Source organism: Stegodyphus dumicola, chromosome X1, assembly GCF_044657685.1.
Source record: "Stegodyphus dumicola isolate Sdum_Otavi_A_Nest chromosome X1, ASM4465768v1".
NCBI classification, from domain to species: domain Eukaryota; kingdom Metazoa; phylum Arthropoda; class Arachnida; order Araneae; family Eresidae; genus Stegodyphus; species Stegodyphus dumicola.
The window spans coordinates 13,532,973-13,554,233 of record NC_140780.1 but is presented as its reverse complement, the minus strand read 5'-3'; the positions used below and the strand labels follow the sequence as shown (position 1 = coordinate 13,554,233).

Below are 21,261 nucleotides of genomic sequence, written 5' to 3'. Positions count from 1 at the left end.
CTTCCAAGTTCGTTTTTTCGACTTTTCGTTGCCGCTGGCAGAAGTGAAACTTTCGCTCATTTCGCATTCGAGTTGTGACACCATGGATAAGGAGCATATTAACGAATGCACTGCACTATTATCTTTTGATTCTATTGCTCTTAGTGTTTATAAATCTGTACTTTAATAGTCCATGGATAGGGAGTGTATTGACAAACGTACTGCACTATTATCTTTTAATTTTAAGTATTGGGAAGCAAGATAAAGATTAATGGTTTAGTGGCCAAATGTCTGGGATTTACTAAATTTAAGCTAAACATCTTAATGAATTACATATTAAAAACCCACTTTGTTGTGCAGGCATTTAAAAAATTATATTTGCAGGTGATAGTAACCTAGTGTGTGTGTGTGATTATGGCAAAACCTCGAGGGCTGTCTTCCTAAGAGGAGGGATGCCTTCGTGGAGGACTTTCTAAGGGAAACTGGCTCATATACACGTTACACATGGGGAAAACCAGGAAAACGCCCATGCAGCCAGCCCGTTCGGGGGATTCGAACCTCGGACCGAACTACCAGTGTTCAGCGACTTTACCGCTCGGCCGCTGGTGGGCTGATAGTAACCTAGAAAAATTCTTTTGTTTCTTGTCTGAAATATCAGTTACTGTTTATTTTGATACTCTGTGCAGATGTGAGTGGTTTCTTCAGCCAAGCTGTTTCTTGTAAATTAAATTGTGATTCTAATTGCAGTTATAAGTACAATGAATGTTATTTTCTGTCAGTTACTTAATCTGTGTTTGAAGAATATTGTGTAGATTTATAAGCATAATGTTCTATAGCTACACTGTTTCCAAGCCTAGATTATGTGCAAAATTAAGAGCACTGTTTAAATAATGCCTATCTTTACTAAAAGTATTAAAGCAAAGACACTAATTATGCTGCCGAAAAATTATGCAAATACTCAATGTACACATGTGTGTCTACAGAGCTATATGACTGTGGAGGGGTTTTCAGTGATTTGTATGCTCATATTCCTTCATGACATTTGCCATATTTCTCGTAAGGGTTGGATAAATTTTATTAGGCATTAGGTAAAATGCATAGTTGTGAATGTGTGGATGATGGAATGAAATGAAAAACTGTTGGTAGATTGGGGCATACCCAGTCACAAACACAGGTAGCTACAGAGCTCAGTGTCATCTGCAATTTCTGAGAACAGTTTCAGGACACTGAAATGATATCAAGAAGACCTGGACAAGATCAAGCAAGACCCTAGAACGAAGAATGAGAATCATATTTTGCATTTTCAGGTTGGTGATGCAGGACATCTTCTGATTCACACCTCTCACATGAGCTGTAAGCTGTTCCTTGAACCAGAGTTTCATGGGTTACGGTTGCCCGAAGGCTTTATCAGATAGGACTGTATCCCAGAAGACCTGCTTTTTGCATCTACTCACTGCAGCACACAAGAGAGCATATTTAGCATGATGCAGGCAATGTGTGTCTTGGATCAGATTTTAATGGAGCACCGTATTTTTTTACAGACGAGCTGTGATTCAACCTGGACACTGATTTTCTGCATACCTGTATATCAGGAGAGGCCTGGAACATGATACTATCCCTCCCTTATCAGGAGAAAGTACCATTATGCTAGTGGAGGTGTAATGGTTTGGGCAGGCATTATGTTGGATGGCCGCACATCCCTACATGTATTTGACAAAGCCTGCATGACTGCTGGGGTATAGAGAGATTTTAGAGCCCTGTGTTTGACTTAGCACAGTTGATTCTGGATTCCTACTAATGGGCAACAATTCATCCACATGGTTCAGTTGGTCATTGATTACCTGGAAAGTGAGGATATTCACCATATGGATTAGCCAACCAGATCTGATCTTAAGTGTATAAAGCATGTCTCTTCAGAGCGCAATTTCATCTTGTCATCCCTCTCTGAAAACCATCCCATGGTTGAAAACTGCCTTGCTGCAGGAATAGGATCAATTGCCTCCTGTCCTCTATGCCATCATGCTGTGCGACCTGTTGGCTGTGAGAACTGTATATTAGACTCATTTTTAGTTAGATATCACAGCATGGATTTTGGACATCCTTACACTAGGAACTTTACTGATAATCATGCATTTAACTTGTCCATTAGTTTTTCAGAAATTGGACATATTGTGTAGATTCTCTTAATTTTGTACACAAATGTAATTGTGATAAATTTAGCATCACAAATGTGTAAATTTGGAGAGCTGCGCATGCCAGCAGCCATGTTGGTTGGATGTTTGAGTGCTCTGATTTGAAATCTTAATTCTTGCTGAATTTTGCCTTTGTGATTCTAAAAGTGAGTTTTTCTAACATATTTGTGTTTCGGTTTCGTTTTATGTGCTTCTTATTTCAAGACCAAGTGTATTTTTTAGAAGATGTGAATGTTTGAAAATTCCATGTCACGGAACCAGCTAATTTGCATGGACGAATATCTTTAGCAATGGCTGCTATTGAGGATGACGTGGTTTTACGATGTTCTTGAAAAACACTGCAAAATTATTGAATTAGCGCTTCAATCTAAATGCAATATGAATCAACAGGTGCGTGAAGAGGCCAGGCAGGCTCTGGGTGAGTTGAAATCTTCCATTTATAAGAATTTTGAATGTATCAAAGCTGTTAAATTTATGGATGCATTTAGGGAAAGTTTGAAAGACGCCATTTCAAGACCTAGTTATGCTAGTTTGGTGGCGTCATCTGATGTCACGAGGACTAATGAAAAGTCCTCGATTTCTTCGGATTATTGCTTAATTGTAGACTCTGAAAACTGCTCTTTTGATGATGTTAAGAAAGTTATTAATGAAAATTAATGAAAAGTCTCTGGAATTAAACACGTCCTTGCCAAACAAGAGGAATCCTGTTTTACTTGTAAAAAATGTGCCAAATGAAATACCTAATGAAGATATTCTTAAAGTGATTTTTGAACAAAATCCCAAAGTTGTTGAATCTGATGAAAACAGAAGTATGTGTAGAGTTCGTTTTACATTAAAAACCTTCCAGTTCACGAGGCACGTTGTGATTGAAACGCACCCTATGGTTCGTAAACGTATTCTGAATCAAGCCAGGTTGAAAATTAATTGGAGTGTATGTGAAAGTGACTATTTTATTATCATCAATAGATGTTTTATGTGTCTTGGTCATCGTGCTGATGAATGTCGATAGTGAACAGCCTGTTTTAACTGCTCTGGAGAACACAAAGCAAAGGATTGTTCGAATATGAATGCTGTAGCTTGTATAAATTGCATCCGCTTCAGTCATAAAACAAATAACAGTCATAAAAAAGTGAATGTTAATCACAAGCCCTTTTCAGTATGCTGTCCTAGTCATGATTTTATGAGAAAGAACATTCAATCTCGAATTGATTATGGCTAGATTGACTAGATGCATTCTAAAGTGTGTGCAGAATACCTTCATAAATCTAAATCTGTGACACAACAGCTCATTTTAAATATGGAAGCTGATAATATTGACTGTGCTTTGGTTCAGGAGCCTCATTATCATAAGAATTTTCTTCCAGGATATCCTGGCACTTATAGACTCTATTGTGATCCTAATTCTGACGATGTAAAGGCGGCAATCATCATTCGATCACGGGATCTATCAACATTTCTTGATTATAAAAATACGGATTACAATATGGTCACCTTGGATATTATTGTTGGCACAACTGTGCTCACTCTTTTTTCATACTATTTTGAACCCTCAAGAAACATTGATTTAGATCTTCATAAAATTAGTCAAGTCTTTATGTCCAAAAATCTTAATCGACTGGTTTGGTGTATGGACTCTAATGGCAAATCTGAATTATGGTTTAGTCCCTATTCAGACTCTTGTGAAGATAAGCTGAGTGAATTTATTTCTGCCAACAATCTATTTGTTATTAATGAAGATTATGGACCTACGTTTCAGGCAACTCAAGGTTCTAGTTATATTGATGTTACTGTTATTGGCTCATCTTCTCCAGGATGTTTCGAGTTGGCGGCTGTCTGAAAAAGAATCCCTTTCTGATCACATGATGATTGAATTTGAACTTTGCCCTTCTACGTTCTTACGAGACACCTCAAATGTTCCTTTTAAAATCTTCAATACAAAGAAAGCAAATTGGGATCGTTTTCAAAAATTTTGTTCTTCTCGCGTCACCCATTTCATTGATATTCTTAACGACTGTACTGACGGTTCTTGCCTAAATACTCTTGTTGAGAATCTTAGTTCTGTTCTTCTCCAGGCATCTCTAATTTCCATACCTGTTAGGAATCATGGTAAGTACAATGTTCCTTGGTGGTCTACCGAAATGTTTTGTATGTAATGCCTCTAGGCGTGGGTTTCAGCGTTGTAAAAATCCGCCTCTTAGAGAACTTTATAAAGGTAAATATCTTGAATGTAGAAAAGTGTACAAATCAAAAGCTTGCAGATGCTAAATCTCAGTCTTGGAAAACATTTCTTTCGACCATTGATGTTCACAATGTATGGAAAAAGATTTACACATATGGAGTTAAAAGAGATTTCATGAAAGAAATTGAAATAACTGGTATTTGTCTTTCCACTGGAGAGACAACCAACTCTTTAGAAGAGACAGTTACTGCTGTGCTTCAGAAATCTTTTCCCTCGGATCTGGAGGAAAATGATGATGATTTGCATAAGGAATACCGTCAATCTGCGCGTACTTCTTATTCTTCTTTTGTTGATCATATGTTTTCCTGTGATGAAGTTAATAGTTATTTCAATGCTGGAACCAAATAAATCACCTCGTCCTGATTTTATTTCAGATGAGATTATTAAACAGTTTCCTCAATTTCTCCATACACTTTTTAACATTTGCCTAAATGTTCGCATTTTCTCACGTGTTTGGAAATATGCTCAAGTAAATCTTATTCCTAAAGGAAATGAGTCTAGGGTTCCTCACCTAGATAACCTTAGATGTATAAGTTTACTTTCTGCTTTAGGTAAGCGCTTGGAAAACTTATTAACAGAATTTGCTAGTATCACCGCCATGGAGACGTTCTTTCTGGTAATCAGTATGGTTTTACACCTCAAAGAAGTTCTGAAGACGCTCTTTCACGCTTGAATGAAATTGTTCAGAGAGGTAAAAAGAAAAACTTGCACACTATTTTGGTCTTTTGGGATATTAAGGGCGCTTTCAACTATGCGTGGTGGCTTTGTATTCTCAATCTTTTCAAAAGAGTGGAACTTCCAATGAATATTTTTTCACTTGCTGCTGACTTTTTAAAAGATCGGATGGCCAAACTGCGATTGGGCTTGGCTTCTGCAATCCATCACTTTAAAAGGGGTTGCTCTCAAGGCTCAGTTTCAGGACCTACATTTTGGAATATTATTATTAATGATCTCCTATCAAAACTGAAAAATCTTGCTTGTTGTGATACTATAGCCTTTGCGGATGATGTCTTGTTTTGCTTCCAGAGTAGGGACCTTTCTGCTACTTTTTTACAGGCACAAGAAACTTTTAAATCTCACCTCCGACTGGTCAAAGGGATTTAAATTAGACTTTAATCCTGATAAAACCAGGGTTATGATTATTGAAAAGAGAAACATCCGTTATGATGCATTTCAGTTATCTCTCGATGGCACCCCTTTGACTGTGGTAAAGCAAATGAAATATCTTGGGGTTTTTCTCAACTGTAAATTTTCTTGGAAGCAACACTTAACTTATATATCAGAGAAATGTGATAAATTACAGCATGGATTAAGTCGTATTGCACGCAACACATACGGTATTGATTACAATGTTCATTCACTTGTCTATAAACAAGGAATTGCACCCTTCATTATGTATGGCTCTAAAGTCTGAAGTATATCGCTCAAGAAAAAGATAAATTATAGATATTTATGATGCGTTCAAAGGCGAATACTTCTGTGGATATCGTACCGTTAGCTACAAGTCTGTTTATGCAATTTCTGGTTTTCCTCCAATTGACATTGCCGTTCTTCATTCTGTTGCTTATAAAGAAAATGTTTCTGCTTCTGCTGTCTCTCAGTTTGATTGTATTTTACCTCCATCTGATCTTCCTCCTTCAGAAAGAAATGCTGTTAATTATATTCAGTTTAGCAATAAATCGTAGATGATTCACCTGTAACTTGCTATACTGATGGCAGCAAAATTGATGGCAAGGTTTGTCTCGCATTTGTTGTCTTCAAAAATGGTCTTGAATTTGAGCTCTTCCAATTTAGAATTAGAGATGAATGTACCATTTTTATAGCTGAACTTTTGTGCTTAAACTTCGCCATCAAATGGGTCTCTGAACAAAATAGTGCTGTTTCAGACTATCTCATTTGTACTGATTCCCTTTCATCCTTGGAGATCTCAAAATGTATTTCTTCTTCTAATAATATCATTGTCGAGATTAAAAAAGAATTGAATAACCTAAAAGATAAAAATATTTCGGTTGCGTTTTCATTTGTTCGTGATCATACAGTTGTTGTTGGGAACGAACGAGCCGATTTCCTTGCTAAGGCTGCGACTAAGCAGGAAATTGACACTTCTGTCAATATCCCTAATTCCTTTTATAAGAAGGTCATGTATGAAAGTATTGTGGAGTCGTGGAACCACAAATTCATTAATTCAAATAAAGGGAGGTTAACTAAGAAATTTTTCCCTTCTATCAAGATGAGATTGTCATGTCATCACTTCTTCACAAATTATAAATTATCCCAATTTCTTACTGGCCAAGGAAATTTCAAAAGTTATTTGAACAGATTTAAGTTGAGCTTCGAGTCTGTCTGCGATTGTAGCCTCAGTGGAGAGGAGAATGTTGAACGTGTGCTTCTTCTATGTCCTAAATATAAGAACGAAAGAAAAGTCTTGAAACTGGAACTGAAAAATTTTAATATTAACTGGCCTCCAGAATTTTACCAATTTATTTCCGAGAGAAGTGCTTTTAACACTTTTTGTCAATTCATTGTGAAACTTTGTAATCATCCTTAATTTGAATTCAGTTATTTCTTCTGTTTATTTTGTATCGTGTTTCATACTTACTTCTGTAACTCCTATGTGGTACATGGGGAACTTATTGTGTTTCTTTAATAAAAAAAATGTGTAAGTTTTGAAAAAAAAAGAAAGCTTGATTCCATTCAGAAATTAGCCTTGCTAACTTTCCGTTTCAAATTTAGGTATGTTTAATATTGGTCACCTAAATCATCAGTTAGAAAGAATTAAGGGATGTGTCATTAAAAGTTCTACTTTTTGATTAGAAAAAAGTTCACACACAATTTCCAAATTGCGTGTGTTCACAAAAAAATTCTTTCAAAATAGTGAAAATTTTAGTTTTGTAACTAGCATTTTATATATATTAATTTTAAAATTTTCGATCTTGTATCCACAAAATTTTTGTGAATTTCCCTTAGAAAGTTCTCCACAAAGGCTTGTCTCTCCATAGTCAGATTTCTTTGATATGTTTTTCTGTATTCGTTTTAACAAATTTCTCAAATAGTTTTTTTTTTTTTTTCCCCTCTAGTAATATCCAAAATGCGCTCAGCTACTACAGCAGTTAAATGTTGTTATTAAATTTTAAATGTATTTTAAGTATATTTCAAGCAACGTTAAAGTTTAATTTAGCAATATAATTAGCAGGGCAGTGATATAGTGTGCAGACTTCTCAGGTTCAGGAAAGTGACATATATGGTTTGTAATGTGGATTGTTTACTTCACCGTGTATTATAAGCATAATCATAAAGCATGTCTAGTCAAGTTGCAATTTAAGAATTGTCAAGGGACTTTCCAAATTAATGGCAAACTGGGAATATTCTTAAATTCCCCTGGTTGTCTTAATTCAATTTTTGAGGTGATGTAAAATATATTATCATCCATTTTATTTTATTATATGTGATAAAATGCTAAAGTTTTTTTTTCTTTTATTTACTACTTATTCATGTGCTGTATGTTTTTGGAGAACAAACTGTTCCTTTCTAAAATATTTCTGGTTTTTATGCATTCTGGACCAGAACAGTGAGAATAATTGTTAAATGCTGGTTGACTTGTATTTAATTCTTTTGGTGTTGGTATTCTAAATTGTTTTTATTTCTTATGACCAATTTTTATTATTGTGTTCATCTGTTAAATGTTTCTGTATTTTGTTAAGCCACAGATAAATAACTACTATAAAAGTATATGTAATTTATTTAGGCTTTATGTGTGGACCTAAAGTGATGGATAAGGATGGTATTCAAGCTGCTATGCATATGAGTCAAATAGCAGCTTATTGTAATAGACGAAACATTCAGTTGTATGACTTTCTTAAAGAAGTATATGTAAAGTAAGTTTTAAGCATTTATATAAAATTCCCATTAGCAGCTATTTTACTTACAACAGTATTGTATGCATGTTGAAATGGAAATGATAGTAAGTAACCTCTCGGTATTTATCTTTCATTATATTAGTATAAAACCCATTGATTATTTTTACCCAGCTAATCTGTAAAGCTCAGTGGAAATTGTCTTTCATTGTTTAGTAGGGTGCCCTAGCCGTTTTGCTAGGTGTGTTCTTTTAAAAACAATATCCCCCCTTAGTTTCTTATGCTGTAAATTATGGATGCACAACCTGTTGTCCATGGGCAAAATGTGGCCCACAAGTGGTCATGAGAAGAGCCACTCCCTGTGTCACCAAAGCAAGTTTCAGTGCCTGAGTGTGAAAACTACTGATAGCCTGTGCAGTATACAGATTAAGGAAGAGTCTGTGGTATGACGTAGCACAAGTGTATTTGCATGCAGGCACTAGTAAAAAGGGAGAGAAAAATATTTGCTCGGATTGCGAGCGTTGCATTAATTTTCTTTGCGTTGTTGCACTTTTGGCTTTGTGACTATGCATTGTTTTATCACTTGTATGTTTATTTTCTTTTCAAGACCATTAAAAAATTTCTTGCTTTGATAATGATATTTTGAAAGAGGAACCAACATAGAATTTTGGGTCGTTTTTGTTCCAAGCCCACCAGCAGCCGAGCGGTAAAGTCGCTGAACACTGGTAGTTCGGTCTGAGGTTCGAATCCCGCAAACGGGCTGGCTACATGGGCGTTTTCGGGGTTTTCTCCATGTGTAACATGTATACGATCCAGATTCCCTTAGAAAGTCCTCCACAAAGGCATCCCTCCCCTTAGGCAGATAGCCCTAGTGTGCTTTGCCGTAATCACAATAAACCAAACCAAAATCATTTTTGTTCCACGTGGTTTTAATAGTTACTTGCCATGATAGATGGATTAAAAACAAAAAGATAGAGGGCAATAATAGGAAATTTTTGGAGACTGGGTCTTTGAGATACTTTTTTGTGGAGCAAGATAATAGAATTGCATGCTTGATATTTTACAACTAGTGTTTTCAAGAGTATAATATTACAATAAATGACACTATGACACAAAACACTCAACATTTTCAAAGCCTGAGGGAGCGGACTGAAATTGTAAAATAGAATCCCTTTGCCATTCCCTTGTTGCACGAAGGAATGTATTTACAAAGGCATCTTCACAATTAGATAACTGTGTTGAAGTTAGTTTGGGAATAGCAGCCTTCATTGCTTAAAGTGGCCGCCCATTTACTGAAGGTAATTTTTCAAAGAATTGTATAGTGTTGGCATCCAAAAAAGTATGCCCTGAAGCTATGAAGAAATTTAAAAATGTGAGTGTCAGCAGAATGGCAGTTCAAAGAATTGAAAACTTATCTGTTGATATTAATGAACAATTACAGATTGCTACTGCCAAGTTTAAGTACTTTTCTCTAGCAGCTGATGAGTCAACAGACATTACTTCACCTCAGCTGCTTTTGTTTGTTGCAAGAATTTCTGAAAATTTTGAAGTAACTGAAGAACATGTTGGAACAAGTTCAGTGAAGGGGTTAATAACTGGAGCTGATATTTTATCCTGCATTTTAAATTTGTGTCCTGCCCACAATTTTGATATTAACAAATTTATTAGTACAGTACAAAGTCCGTAATCCAGACTCGTTGGGACTTCGGTGATTCTGGATTAGGGTTTTTTCCGGATTATAGATCATCAATTTAAATCTGGTAAGATGGCATGCAGAAATTGTACAATTAAAAATATGAATCCGTAATTTATGAAATAAAGAGCAATTATGATCTTAAGGGTATCAAAATTTACAAAAAAAAAGCTTAATATTTATTTGTTTACTTTATTAAACATTTCTTTCAATGTAAGTTGTTTAAGTTGCTTCTTTTTTTTGTGCTAATGCAGTCAAAAGTCATTAATCCGGACTCGTCGGGACTTCAGCGATTCCGGATTATCAATTTTTCCGGATTATAGATCATTAGTTTAAATCTGGTAAGATGGCATGCAGAAATTATAAAATTAAAAATATGAAACCGTAATTTATGAAAAAGAACAATTATGATTTAAAGGGTATCAAAATTTACAAAAAAAAAAAGCTTAATATTTATTTGTTTACTTTATTAAACATTTCTTTTAACGCAAGTTGTTTAAGTTACTTTGTTTTATGTGCTAATACTTTCTCTTTAATTCTATATAAACAGACATAATTTCTTGTTCAGTTACAAAGTTTCGCTACTCAAGTCCTGCAATTGGTGTGCCGAGAATACCGACTAACTTGTCAATCGAAATTTTTTTGTTTTCACTAACCTGTCTGTCACTTTCCCATTATCCATTTTTTGCAGCAATTCCACTTTTTTGTTTAATGGACATCGAAACATACTTTCGCTTTGTAAGATCCTTTGTTAGCTCCGGCATCAGAAATTCTATTTGACATAATCAAAAGTTCAAGCTTACTTTTATAAAATTGTTCTAACAGTCTGCAAAAAATAATAAGCCGGATCCAATTTGAAGATTAAGGAACAACGCAATCTGCAACATTAACTGAAATGGATAATTAGATAATTTTAGCTTATACCATCCGTTATACATTAAACGCTTATGCGTAAATGTATTATGCGCATGCGCACACGCATATGCGCAGCCGTAAAGGTCTTACACGCATGCATCAACGCCACACATGCGCAGAAAGTTTGTAGTTTTGAGGTCCGGATTATAGATCATTCCGGATTATGGGTGTCCGAATTAACGACTTTTTGACTGTACTTTCTCTTTAATTCTCTCTTCTATAAACAGAGATAATTTCTTGTTCAGTTACAAAGTTCCACTGTTCAAATCCTGTAACTGCTGTGTTGAGAATAGCGACTAACTTGTCAATCGAAATTTTTTCGTTTTCAGTAACCTCTCTGGTCACTTTCTTCACTATCAGAAGCGCGCATGTGTAAACACTTTACTGGCTTTACGCACATGCGTGGCAGACGCGTGCATCAAACACACATGCGTAAATGCATTACATGCATGCATAAGTTTGTGGCTTTGAGGTCCGGATTGTAGATCATTCCGGATAGTGGATGTCCAGATTACGGACTTTGTACTGTATCCCTACTGATGGAGCTCCAGCCATGATTGGAATTCAGAATAGCATGGGTAGTCTATTGAGAAACCATTTGGATGATCGAGGCAAAGATTTGCTTGTGTATCAATGTATCGTACACAAAGAACTAATGAACTAATTTGACTGCCTAATGACGGTAGTGAGTGATGCCATCAGTTTTATTCACTCACATGATTTAAACCACAGGCAGTTTGAGGAAATCCTCGAACACACAGATTAACCAAATAGTGATCTCATAAATACTCTGAAGTACGGTGGTTCAGCCATGTAGAGGCTTTGAAGAGGTTTAAGATTTGATTGATGAATAATACAATTCCTTGAGGAAAAAGGCAAGCAAACTAGGATGTTAAAGAAACCATCTTTCAAATGTGACTTAGCATTTTTAGTGTATGTGAAACCTCATCTGAATGACATAAACTAAAAATTGATGGGGCAAAATCAGTTCATCAGTCAACTGGCCGTTGCAGTATGTTTTCAAACAAAAGTGGTTGTTCTTAGCTTAGCTGTCAAAATTTTGTCAATTTTCCGTACCTGAAGAACTCGAGGAAAATTTTCCTGTTAAACAACTGGATTATTCAGATCAAATAAAGATGCTGCTTACTTCATTTGAAAAGCAAATTACAAATTTTGAGGTGCATAAGGTTAAATTTAAAATGTTTGGGGATCCATTTCGTATTTCAAGCTTTGTAAGTTTAAATGTATGTTTGCATGCATTCTCATTAACAGATTTATTGAAAATCAAATTTAAAGTACTTCTGAGTAATTCTTTAAGTTATTTTATTGCCACATCCAAAAAAAAAATTAAGTAAATGATATTAAATGAGGTTATGTGTAAAATACAAACTACTTGTCATCTGAAAGCCAACAATTATGCTGAGGAAACACTGCATCTGGTGATTGTTTCTTTAATCCCGTCTTCAGAAATTGAGTGTAGTTTACTTTCTGCCCCCAGTTTTGAAGGAGATGCGATGGGGTTTAATATAGCACAGCTAATAATTAAAACTTTGAAAGAAAATTTAAATCCTCTTTATAGCACTTGGTGTCCACAATGCACTGGTAATGGTAGGCTTGAAGATTTCAGTCTTGCAAATTATGAATTGCTCCTGTCACTTATAATTATTAAATTTATTAGCTGAAAAAGGGGCAGCATCTTTGCCAAAAAGTGTGAATGAAAACATCATTGATATTTATTATTATATTGAAATGTGTTCTAAGAAAGGGAAATTATAACTATTTCAGCAGTTGCAGAATACTGAAATAAGAAAATTTTGAAATTAGAATGTACATGCTGGTTATCTTTAGAGTAATGTTTGTCTAGAATCCTCCATCAATGGAACTCACTTCTTACGTTTTTTAAGGAAAAATTAAATACTTCTAGAGTTAAGATAAAAAGGCTCTATTGAAAGTTATAAAATACCTACTTAGGTAAAGTTATTGCTGCTAAATGCCCAGTAGCTGCATGGGCATATAGGTTTCTCGCAAAGCATGTCGAAAACGATGTTCCTCCAGCAGAGCGGAGGAAGAAGTCTGCTGGCTGAGCAGTGTGAGTCAACAGTGGACTTAGAGTTGCCAGAAAGTAGCAGAGAAATGCAGGGTTGCTAGATTTGGCGTGAAATCGCCCGTTTGGCGATATTTGGCGACAAAATTGGCATTATGTCACAGATGGAGCGAGCACAATCTAGAATGCATTTTTTTGTGGTTTTTCTTAATATTCTTGAAGGTAGACTAAAGCTATGTGTACCCTGCCTGTACGGTGAGAAAATAGTGTGTCGGGAATTCAGAGATTTGCTTGATAATGATCAACCTAGTCAGCAGCTGTATTTTAAAGTTTTGCTGTGAGGCTGACTTCACTATTATAGCATGAAGGCTTGTGTTGTTGATTGTTTCAGCTTGTTCATCGTTGTTTTTCGACGAGTGTAAACATGAACTGTCCTCTATAATAGTGCTTACTGGCGAATAAATTGTGTTTTTTAGTTCTTCATCAAGCATTATCTTCAATTATTCCAAACAAAATGGAATTTTAATTTACAGTGAATTGTTTAGAATAATGTTGGCTATCCTTAAAATTCCCCATACCAATGCAGAGTGCGAGAAAAGTTTTCAGTAATGTTACTAAAATAAGAACTAAATTTAGGTCCAATATTAGTAATGTCCTATTAGAAAAATTTTCGGTTGATCTTTACAATATGGTAACTGGTAGTTTGGCGACATTTTGGAGGCGATAAAGGTTACTACCTGGGACTTTGGTAATAATGTGAGCAGTACTCAGTTCCAATTACGCATTATTTTGTGTGAGGGAAATGAGAAATCATGGGATATGTCATGTGATATTAATGGACGAATTACGGTTCTTGAATCGGAAAAGGGGGGAAATCGGGAAAAAAATCTGGAAATTTTGTATTTGGTTTATTCTGTGTTGTGTGAAACAGTGTACGTGAATTTTTGGATCCCATGGCCGTAACTAAAGAAAAGTTTATCGGACACGTAATCAAGATTCTGAAGAAGATTAGGTAAGTTAGTATTTTTAATTATTTGAGGATATTATTTTTATGCATTGTTCTAAATGTAAGGTGGAAGTAAAGGAATTTGGTATTATTGGGGAAATTGTTATTAGCAATGATTTAGTTTAAAGTAATTAGGATTGTAAGGTAATTTTTATTAATTTTATGTATGTGCTCATTTATATTTTAAGTAGTGTTTTTGAATTTAATTATATTTTAATTAAATGATAGTTATTTTGTGAATTTTATGTTTGTAGGAATTTGGTATACGTTATCAGGTAATTTCATATATGTTCTTTTTACCGGGTTTAAAGATTGAGAAAATTGTCATGTATTTTCGTGAAATTTTTCTAATTTATGAGAAAAAAGCAGTGTACATGGATGTAGTGAAGAGTGTGCGCAGTGCCATTTTTGTGCAATTCTGGGGTGTTTTTTTAAGTAAAAATAAGTCTACGAGTACATGGTTTAGTGATATTTTAATTAAATGATAGTTATTTTGTGAATTTTATGTTTGTAGGAATTTGGTATACGTTTGAGTTGAAGTAAACGTGCATGGAAATAATTTAAATATTTGATACTACGTATTTGTAATGCTTGCGGTATGAATTCGTTGGTGACGTGTATAATGTAATAGATGATTTAGAGGTAAAAGTTTTTGGATATTTTATTTATTTTATATGTGGAAATGTTCATATTTGGAAAGGGTAAATACCTTTTCGCGATCAGGTAATTTCATATATGTTCTTTTTACCGGGTTTAAAGATTGAGAAAATTGTCATGTATTTTCGTGAAATTTTTCTAATTTATGAGAAAAAAGCAGTGTACATGGATATAGTGACGAGTGTGTGCAATGCCATTTTTGTGCAATTCTGGGATTTTTTTTAAGTAAAAATAAGTCGGCGTGTACATGGTTTATGTGTATGTGGTATTTTGAAAAACGCGTAAGGAGTATGGTATTGTGCACTTTTTCCCAATTTTGCAGTGAATATTTGTCATGATTAAGCAGTTTTGTTAGATAAAATTTCTAGCATAAGTGTAATTCGGCTAGTAGATTGTTGGAAGAAGTGTTCAGTAGATAAAAAGAAAAGAAACATGTCTTTACTTCGTGAAGACAAAATGGCGGCAGGAAAAAAAAATATAGGGTTGCTGTAGGAGAGTTGGTCGCCAAATTTTCGCCAAAAAACGCCAAGTTACCATAATGTAAAGATCAACCAAATTTTCATTAGCAAAAACAAGTTAACCCAAAGAGTTTCCTCCTTCATGAAAGCAAAATGTGCATTTCTCAGCATTTGTACCAAAACTGGTTAAAGTATTATTTTTCTATTAAAATGCATAAATATTAAAGAAGTTTGATAATGTAGGTATTTTTACTATTTGCATTTAAGAATTAGTAACTGAAATTTCAGATGTTAATTAGTTATTATATAAAGTTGATTCATTATTAAAAGTAGATGATGTTTTTTGTATATTTTTATCATTTAAAAGAATCTTTTTGTCATTGAGGAAAATTCTGATTTCTTAAACAAATCTCCTTATTTTTTAGTGCTGTATGTTTGCAAGTATGTGGTATTTTTTAAATATACCAGTAGTAATGAATTGTTTATTGTTAATTGTGATTTTTTAACATGTACACATAATGTCATCCTTATACTTTAGTGCTGTGCATGTTAAGACCTTTAATTATGAAAAAATTATTTGATGTTGAGCAATAAGAGAAAACTATTTCATAACATTTTCTTGAAGTCATTATCTTAAATTTTAGGCTCGTTACAAAGTGTTTTGATGGTCACGAATAAATGTATTTAATTGTCTGGATCAAGTTAGGAAGTAGTTTGCTTTGAGAAGCATCAAAATTGATGCCTACTTACCTTCTTAGAAATGCTGCTCACTTTTAGAGATTACCATAAAAGATTTCACCATACGATTATTTTTATCTACATGTGAATAGCATTTCAACATCTAATTTTTTATCATTATGTAATTTTAGAAAAGTTTTTTCAGTTTACTTAAATATTGAGAATTTATGGTTCAAAGACTTTCCTTGCAAGTTGTCACTATACAGCCATTTTTAAATATCAGAAATATTTGTGATATAACATGCAACACAAATTTTTCTGACCTTATAAGTAAATAAGGTTCTTGGGACTTTCAATCAGATCATTTATAATTGCACAGTTATTTTTGCTTAATGTTAGAGTATTAGATAAATTAATTTTTAATATCTTCATATTAATTTTACTATGTATTTAAAGCATGAAAACGTTTTTCGTTTATATCAGTTTATAGGTATATTTCTTGTATGTATATGAAAAATATCATCATGTGTAAAAGACATTTGTTGGCAAAGGTTTTTTCCCCCCTTTTATGTAATTTTGTTTCATTACCTATCCCCATTTCTGGGTAGGGTGAGAATACACTTATTATGACAGGACTACATACAGAAGTTGTCCAAAATAATGGAAAGATCAGATGGAAGAATTGTACACTTTTAACACAGGATGGGAGCACCTTTGGCATCCAAAACTGATTGAAATCGTTTTGGAATGGAAACATACAAGTTCTGAATGTTGCCATTATGTATTTTATGCCATTCTTCTGTCAGAAACTGTTCCAGTTCTTTAAGAGATGCTGGGAAACCAAAAAAGGGGACCTCACTTTTTCCAGTACTGATTATTGATGGCTCATAATATAGTCACTTAAAATGGTTATATGCAGTCAATGACTTTTATTCTTTCTTATAAAGGTATGAGAAGCAGACAGTCTGGTCCTCAAGGTTTTGCTAATGTTTTTTACACAAAAACTCATCCTGGTGTGGGAAATAGAGTAAAGGTTGGCTCATCTGAAAAAAGTGCTTGTTTCCATTGATCGACGGTGTATATTCTTGGTACTATTATAATCTCTGTTTTGCAGTTCTGTGTGAAACGAGATTTTGAGAAAGCAGCTCTGTTGTAAATATATTGCTTATGTTTTTAAACTGGGCTTTGTATATTCATGTTAAATCTGACCGGTTGCCCCCCCCTTTTTTTTTTTTCATTTTGATGTAATAGCATCCTTCTGTCTCAATCAGTAAGTTTCTTTTTTGTCCCACAACTATTTCTCACTGACGATCTTCTATATTGTTATGACTTTAGACACAGTACCTTTTCACATCCCCAATAAACCACAATTGAAATTTACAGCTTTACACAACCTTGAAAAGTTATGTAAAATAGCCATACGAAAACAGTGATATTTCCTTTGACCACTTACTTTCTAATGAATAAAAGTAATTTTTTAGTTTCGTATAACTTTTTTTAAGTGTAGCGTTTCCATTATTTTGAACACCCTCTCTCTGAATTCCAAGTCTTAATTGAGAATATTGTGGAATAATGCAGAGTTTTGTACCCTTACTATCAGCTAACCTATAGTGTGTTTGGCATTAGATGCACATTTTTCTCCAGGCTTCAGACTTTAGCTGAATGATACGGTAGTTGGCTTTGCACCATACCACATGGGAAGCTTTAGACCCAAACATTTACTCATAATAAAAAGCCATTACAGTAAATGTTATGTACAGTTTTAAATGTTTAAATAGATATGATTAATTTATATTTAGGTATGGCTATCATGTTTCCTGCAATTCCTATTTTATTTGTGATAATCCAGATGCTATAAAAAAGTTTTTTGAAAAGTTAAGGAATTACAAAGGCCAGGAAGGAAAGGTGATTCTTTTATTTTCTGTTTTTTATATTTAAATTCTTATATATTTAAAGTTGTTATGCTTATATGTGATTCTTTTCTGCAGTATCCTGAACGCCTGGAGTATTTTGATATAGGATGGTTTGAGTGGATATATTTTCCTGTGAAAGATGTCAGAGATCTTACAACTGGCTACGATAGCAGAGAACCTGATCAAAAGGCAGTATGTGGAATTACATTACTGAACTATTATTTTTTAATATTTAAGAAAAATTGTATGATTTTAAGCAATATTATTTTCAAGTTTTCATTGTTCTAAAGCTTAGTCTTTTTCATGATAAATTTAATAAAATTTTACATTTTAATTTGTATATTTAATTTTGTTCTTAATTCATTAATCTTCTTGATGCTTAATAAAAGCATGAAAAAGTTCTCTGAAAAAAAAAAAATAATGTAACTGTTAAAGCTGTAATCTTCTATTTATTACTAATATTGGATACTTTAATGGGAACTTTTTCATAATAATTTTCATTAAACATTTTTAGTCGCATATATTATTTATTATTACATATGAGCTATAACATGATTAAATGTATACATGTGTTTACAAGTCATTGAAGATGCTAGATATTTAGTAGAGCATCTTGTTTCTCAAGTTCAGTAAACTTTTCATGTTTATTCCACACAAACCAAAGGAAAGGAGGTGTTGAACATTATTCACTTTACTATTCAGAAAATGATTTAGAAAGGAAATGTATGTGGTTTATTGCGATAAAAGTAGATGAAACAGAAATTTCTTAAGACTAGAAACTATAAATTTTGCTCACATGGAAATATTTTTCAGAGTGACATATTTTAATTCATGAAGTGTATAGCTATGATGCTTACTATAAAATAAAATTATTTTAGCAAGTAATATTAAAAGTCTACATATTGAATTCCGGTATATGTTTCTGTATATACAGTATGGCTCTAATGTGTGCAGTTTATGAAAGAGACACTTCTGTATCTCCCATTCTAATTAGCCGTGCATCTGTCATCTTACTCGATGAACAGAATTTCTTCCATTAACAATGCAAAACTTCTCTCATAAACATGGTAATAAAATGTGTACCCCATCATGCATAATTTTCAAATGTCTCTCTGATAAGAAGTTCTACCATTCAATGCTTTCCAGGAAGAATAATAGGAAATCTGAAGTCTTGTATAGCATCTAGTTTTTCCTTGATTTTATAAATCCCTTCTTCATCCTTAAAGATATTTAATGACTTCAAAATTTTAATATGATAAAGGGAAAAGAAAGATTTCATCAAGAAGAAATTGATGATGTAAAATTGCTCTTTTGTTTAGTTATGCTCTCACCCGTGTTTTTCGGATGCAAGCCAAAGGTGAATTGGCAGTCACCTTTAGCTTGTTTAATAGGCTTAGCTAAACTAGACGGTCATAATTCCATGCGTTTGGCAAATGTATGGTTGGATTTATCAGCCCATTTTAAAGTTGGCCATGCATGGGTTTCTAACTGAATTTTTGCTGCAGAATCCTGTCTTTTGCCTTACATTAAAAATATAGAGTATAGGAAAATTCACAGAGAGAATAATGTCTGATCTTGAAAAAGTGCTTACCAGTATTGCTACACAAATTGAAAATGGCATTGGCAATGATGTGTCGGTTGAAGAGAAGAATACTTCAAAGATGACAACATTGAATAATCTCTTAAGTTCACTCCGCCCTCACTATATGTATGTATATAAAGTTCAGAAATATTTTTTACAGGCATTGTTATGTGTTATTGAGACTTGGAAAAAAAAATTTCTGTTAGAATGTTATTCAGTATATCTGTATTCTAGGTTTTGCCATATGGTCCAACACAACAAATGATTACCTTCTATTTTGAAAATGGATGTGAAATGACACTTAGGACATCTGGCACCGAACCGAAAATCAAATATTATACAGAAATTATTTCTACAAAGCCTGAATCGTATGTATACGTTATACTATTTTTTTTTTAATTTAAAAAATTTTAATGGTTTTTTAAACTTTAGAGAACTACAACAAAATTATTATTTTATTTTGTCATTTCCATTTCAGCGAGTGGAAAAAAGTTGATGAATTGCTGCACAAGATGGTTGAATTGCTAATAGAACAGTGGATTCAGCCTGAAAAGAATGGTTTTAGCTCTCGACCTATATAATTTACATCCTGTAAAAATGTTATTTTTCAGTAGTTTTACTTTTGTTCTTTCATTCCTCTTGTTTATTAATGATAAGTTCATCTTTTGTGATTGTACAAAGTAAACGTGAAAAACCTTATGCATAATATTTTAAACTGCTCAAAACATTATCATTCATTACAGTCTAAGATACACAGCTGCCTTTTAGGGAGATCTTATGTGCAAATTTTCCTAAAATGTGCACAGAAGTATTTAATTTTTGTTTATATACATTGCTAGTCACATAGTTTTACAGTTAGTTAAACCTAGTCAATGGCATAACATTTTGCCTGTCTTTAACACAAATGATTTAGCTTTTGGTGAATTTCCTAATGAATTCTTGTTGTGTCTGAATGACTTAAGATTAGATTTATTGCAAAAATGGAATACTAATATATTTTTTCTGTGATGAAGGATATGCAATAATACATATGAGAAACTTACGTTGTTGTACTCATGAAATCGCCAAAAAATAAAATTTAATATAGTTGATCTAGTCTTTGTTTTGTTTTTTAAAATAAGATACTGTATATCTGAATAAAGTTTATGCGAGTTTTAAAATCTTCCCCCCCCCCCTTTTTTAAATTTATCTTTTTAATCCGCTTAAAATTGGTGTACGTTGTGCTGATATTATTCATATTGATAAAATGATTGTTTATTTCCTCATTTTAAAAGTAATTCATATTTAAAAGTTCCGAATGCACCTAAATATATTAATGTGTGTATACATATATATATATATATATATATATATATATATATATATATATATTAATATTGTTAATGTCTGCTTATATCACATAAAAATATTTGATTAGTTTATGCATTCCTCATAAATCTTTTTGTTATATTTTTAATATGAGAGTTAAATTATATGAAGAGATCTCCATAGAGCATGCAAATTTTAATGTTGCTTTAGTGTCTGTGATTCAATGCTGTAGTGTGAATAATCTTTAAAGACATTCGACAATTTTGCTTTGTTTAATTTATGTGTGTAATATATTTCATATGTTTTAAACAGCTCTGAGTGCTTTTCTAAGAGAGCACTGAGAAAAGCTCTGAGTGCTTTTCTAATTCCTTTAAAAATTAAACTGCCTTTCCTATTATAGGGAAATGATAGTTGTTAATTTTAAAATTTACCTCAACTGAATAACAGTTGTATAGTAGTAGTAATATATATATATGTGTGTAAGATAAAAAGATATATAAATCAAAATTCTAATTTTAATTTTGCAGCTTTCCTTTGGCTATTTCTGCTTTGTGTCCAAAACATAACTGCTTACAATAAGCCTATTTAAATGGTGTCAAATTTAAATTAGTCTCTGTGATATGGTTCTTACATGATGCTAATGTGACACTTTTGTGACATTTTAGACAACAACGATTTCAAATTTGGGAGCCAAAATTTAATTTTAGTGAATGGGAACAAAATTGGAACTATATCATCTGAAC

The 21,261-nt window shown here is 33.2% G+C and overlaps 1 protein-coding gene across 1 annotated transcript in view; it reads left to right on the top strand.

Annotated features, from left to right (window-relative positions):
* The window catches only part of Pgm2a (phosphoglucomutase 2), a 156,614-nt gene extending 136,313 nt beyond the window's left edge, over positions 1 to 20,301 (top strand). Inside the window, exons 12-16 of the mRNA XM_035366369.2 lie at positions 8,156 to 8,285; positions 17,515 to 17,620; positions 17,704 to 17,820; positions 19,445 to 19,578; positions 19,689 to 20,301. Coding sequence (XP_035222260.1) covers positions 8,156 to 8,285; positions 17,515 to 17,620; positions 17,704 to 17,820; positions 19,445 to 19,578; positions 19,689 to 19,791 — 590 coding nt within the window. The 3' untranslated portion in view covers positions 19,792 to 20,301. The remainder of the gene's footprint in view (positions 1 to 8,155; positions 8,286 to 17,514; positions 17,621 to 17,703; positions 17,821 to 19,444; positions 19,579 to 19,688) is intronic.
* The last annotated feature ends 960 nt before the right edge of the window (positions 20,302 to 21,261 follow it).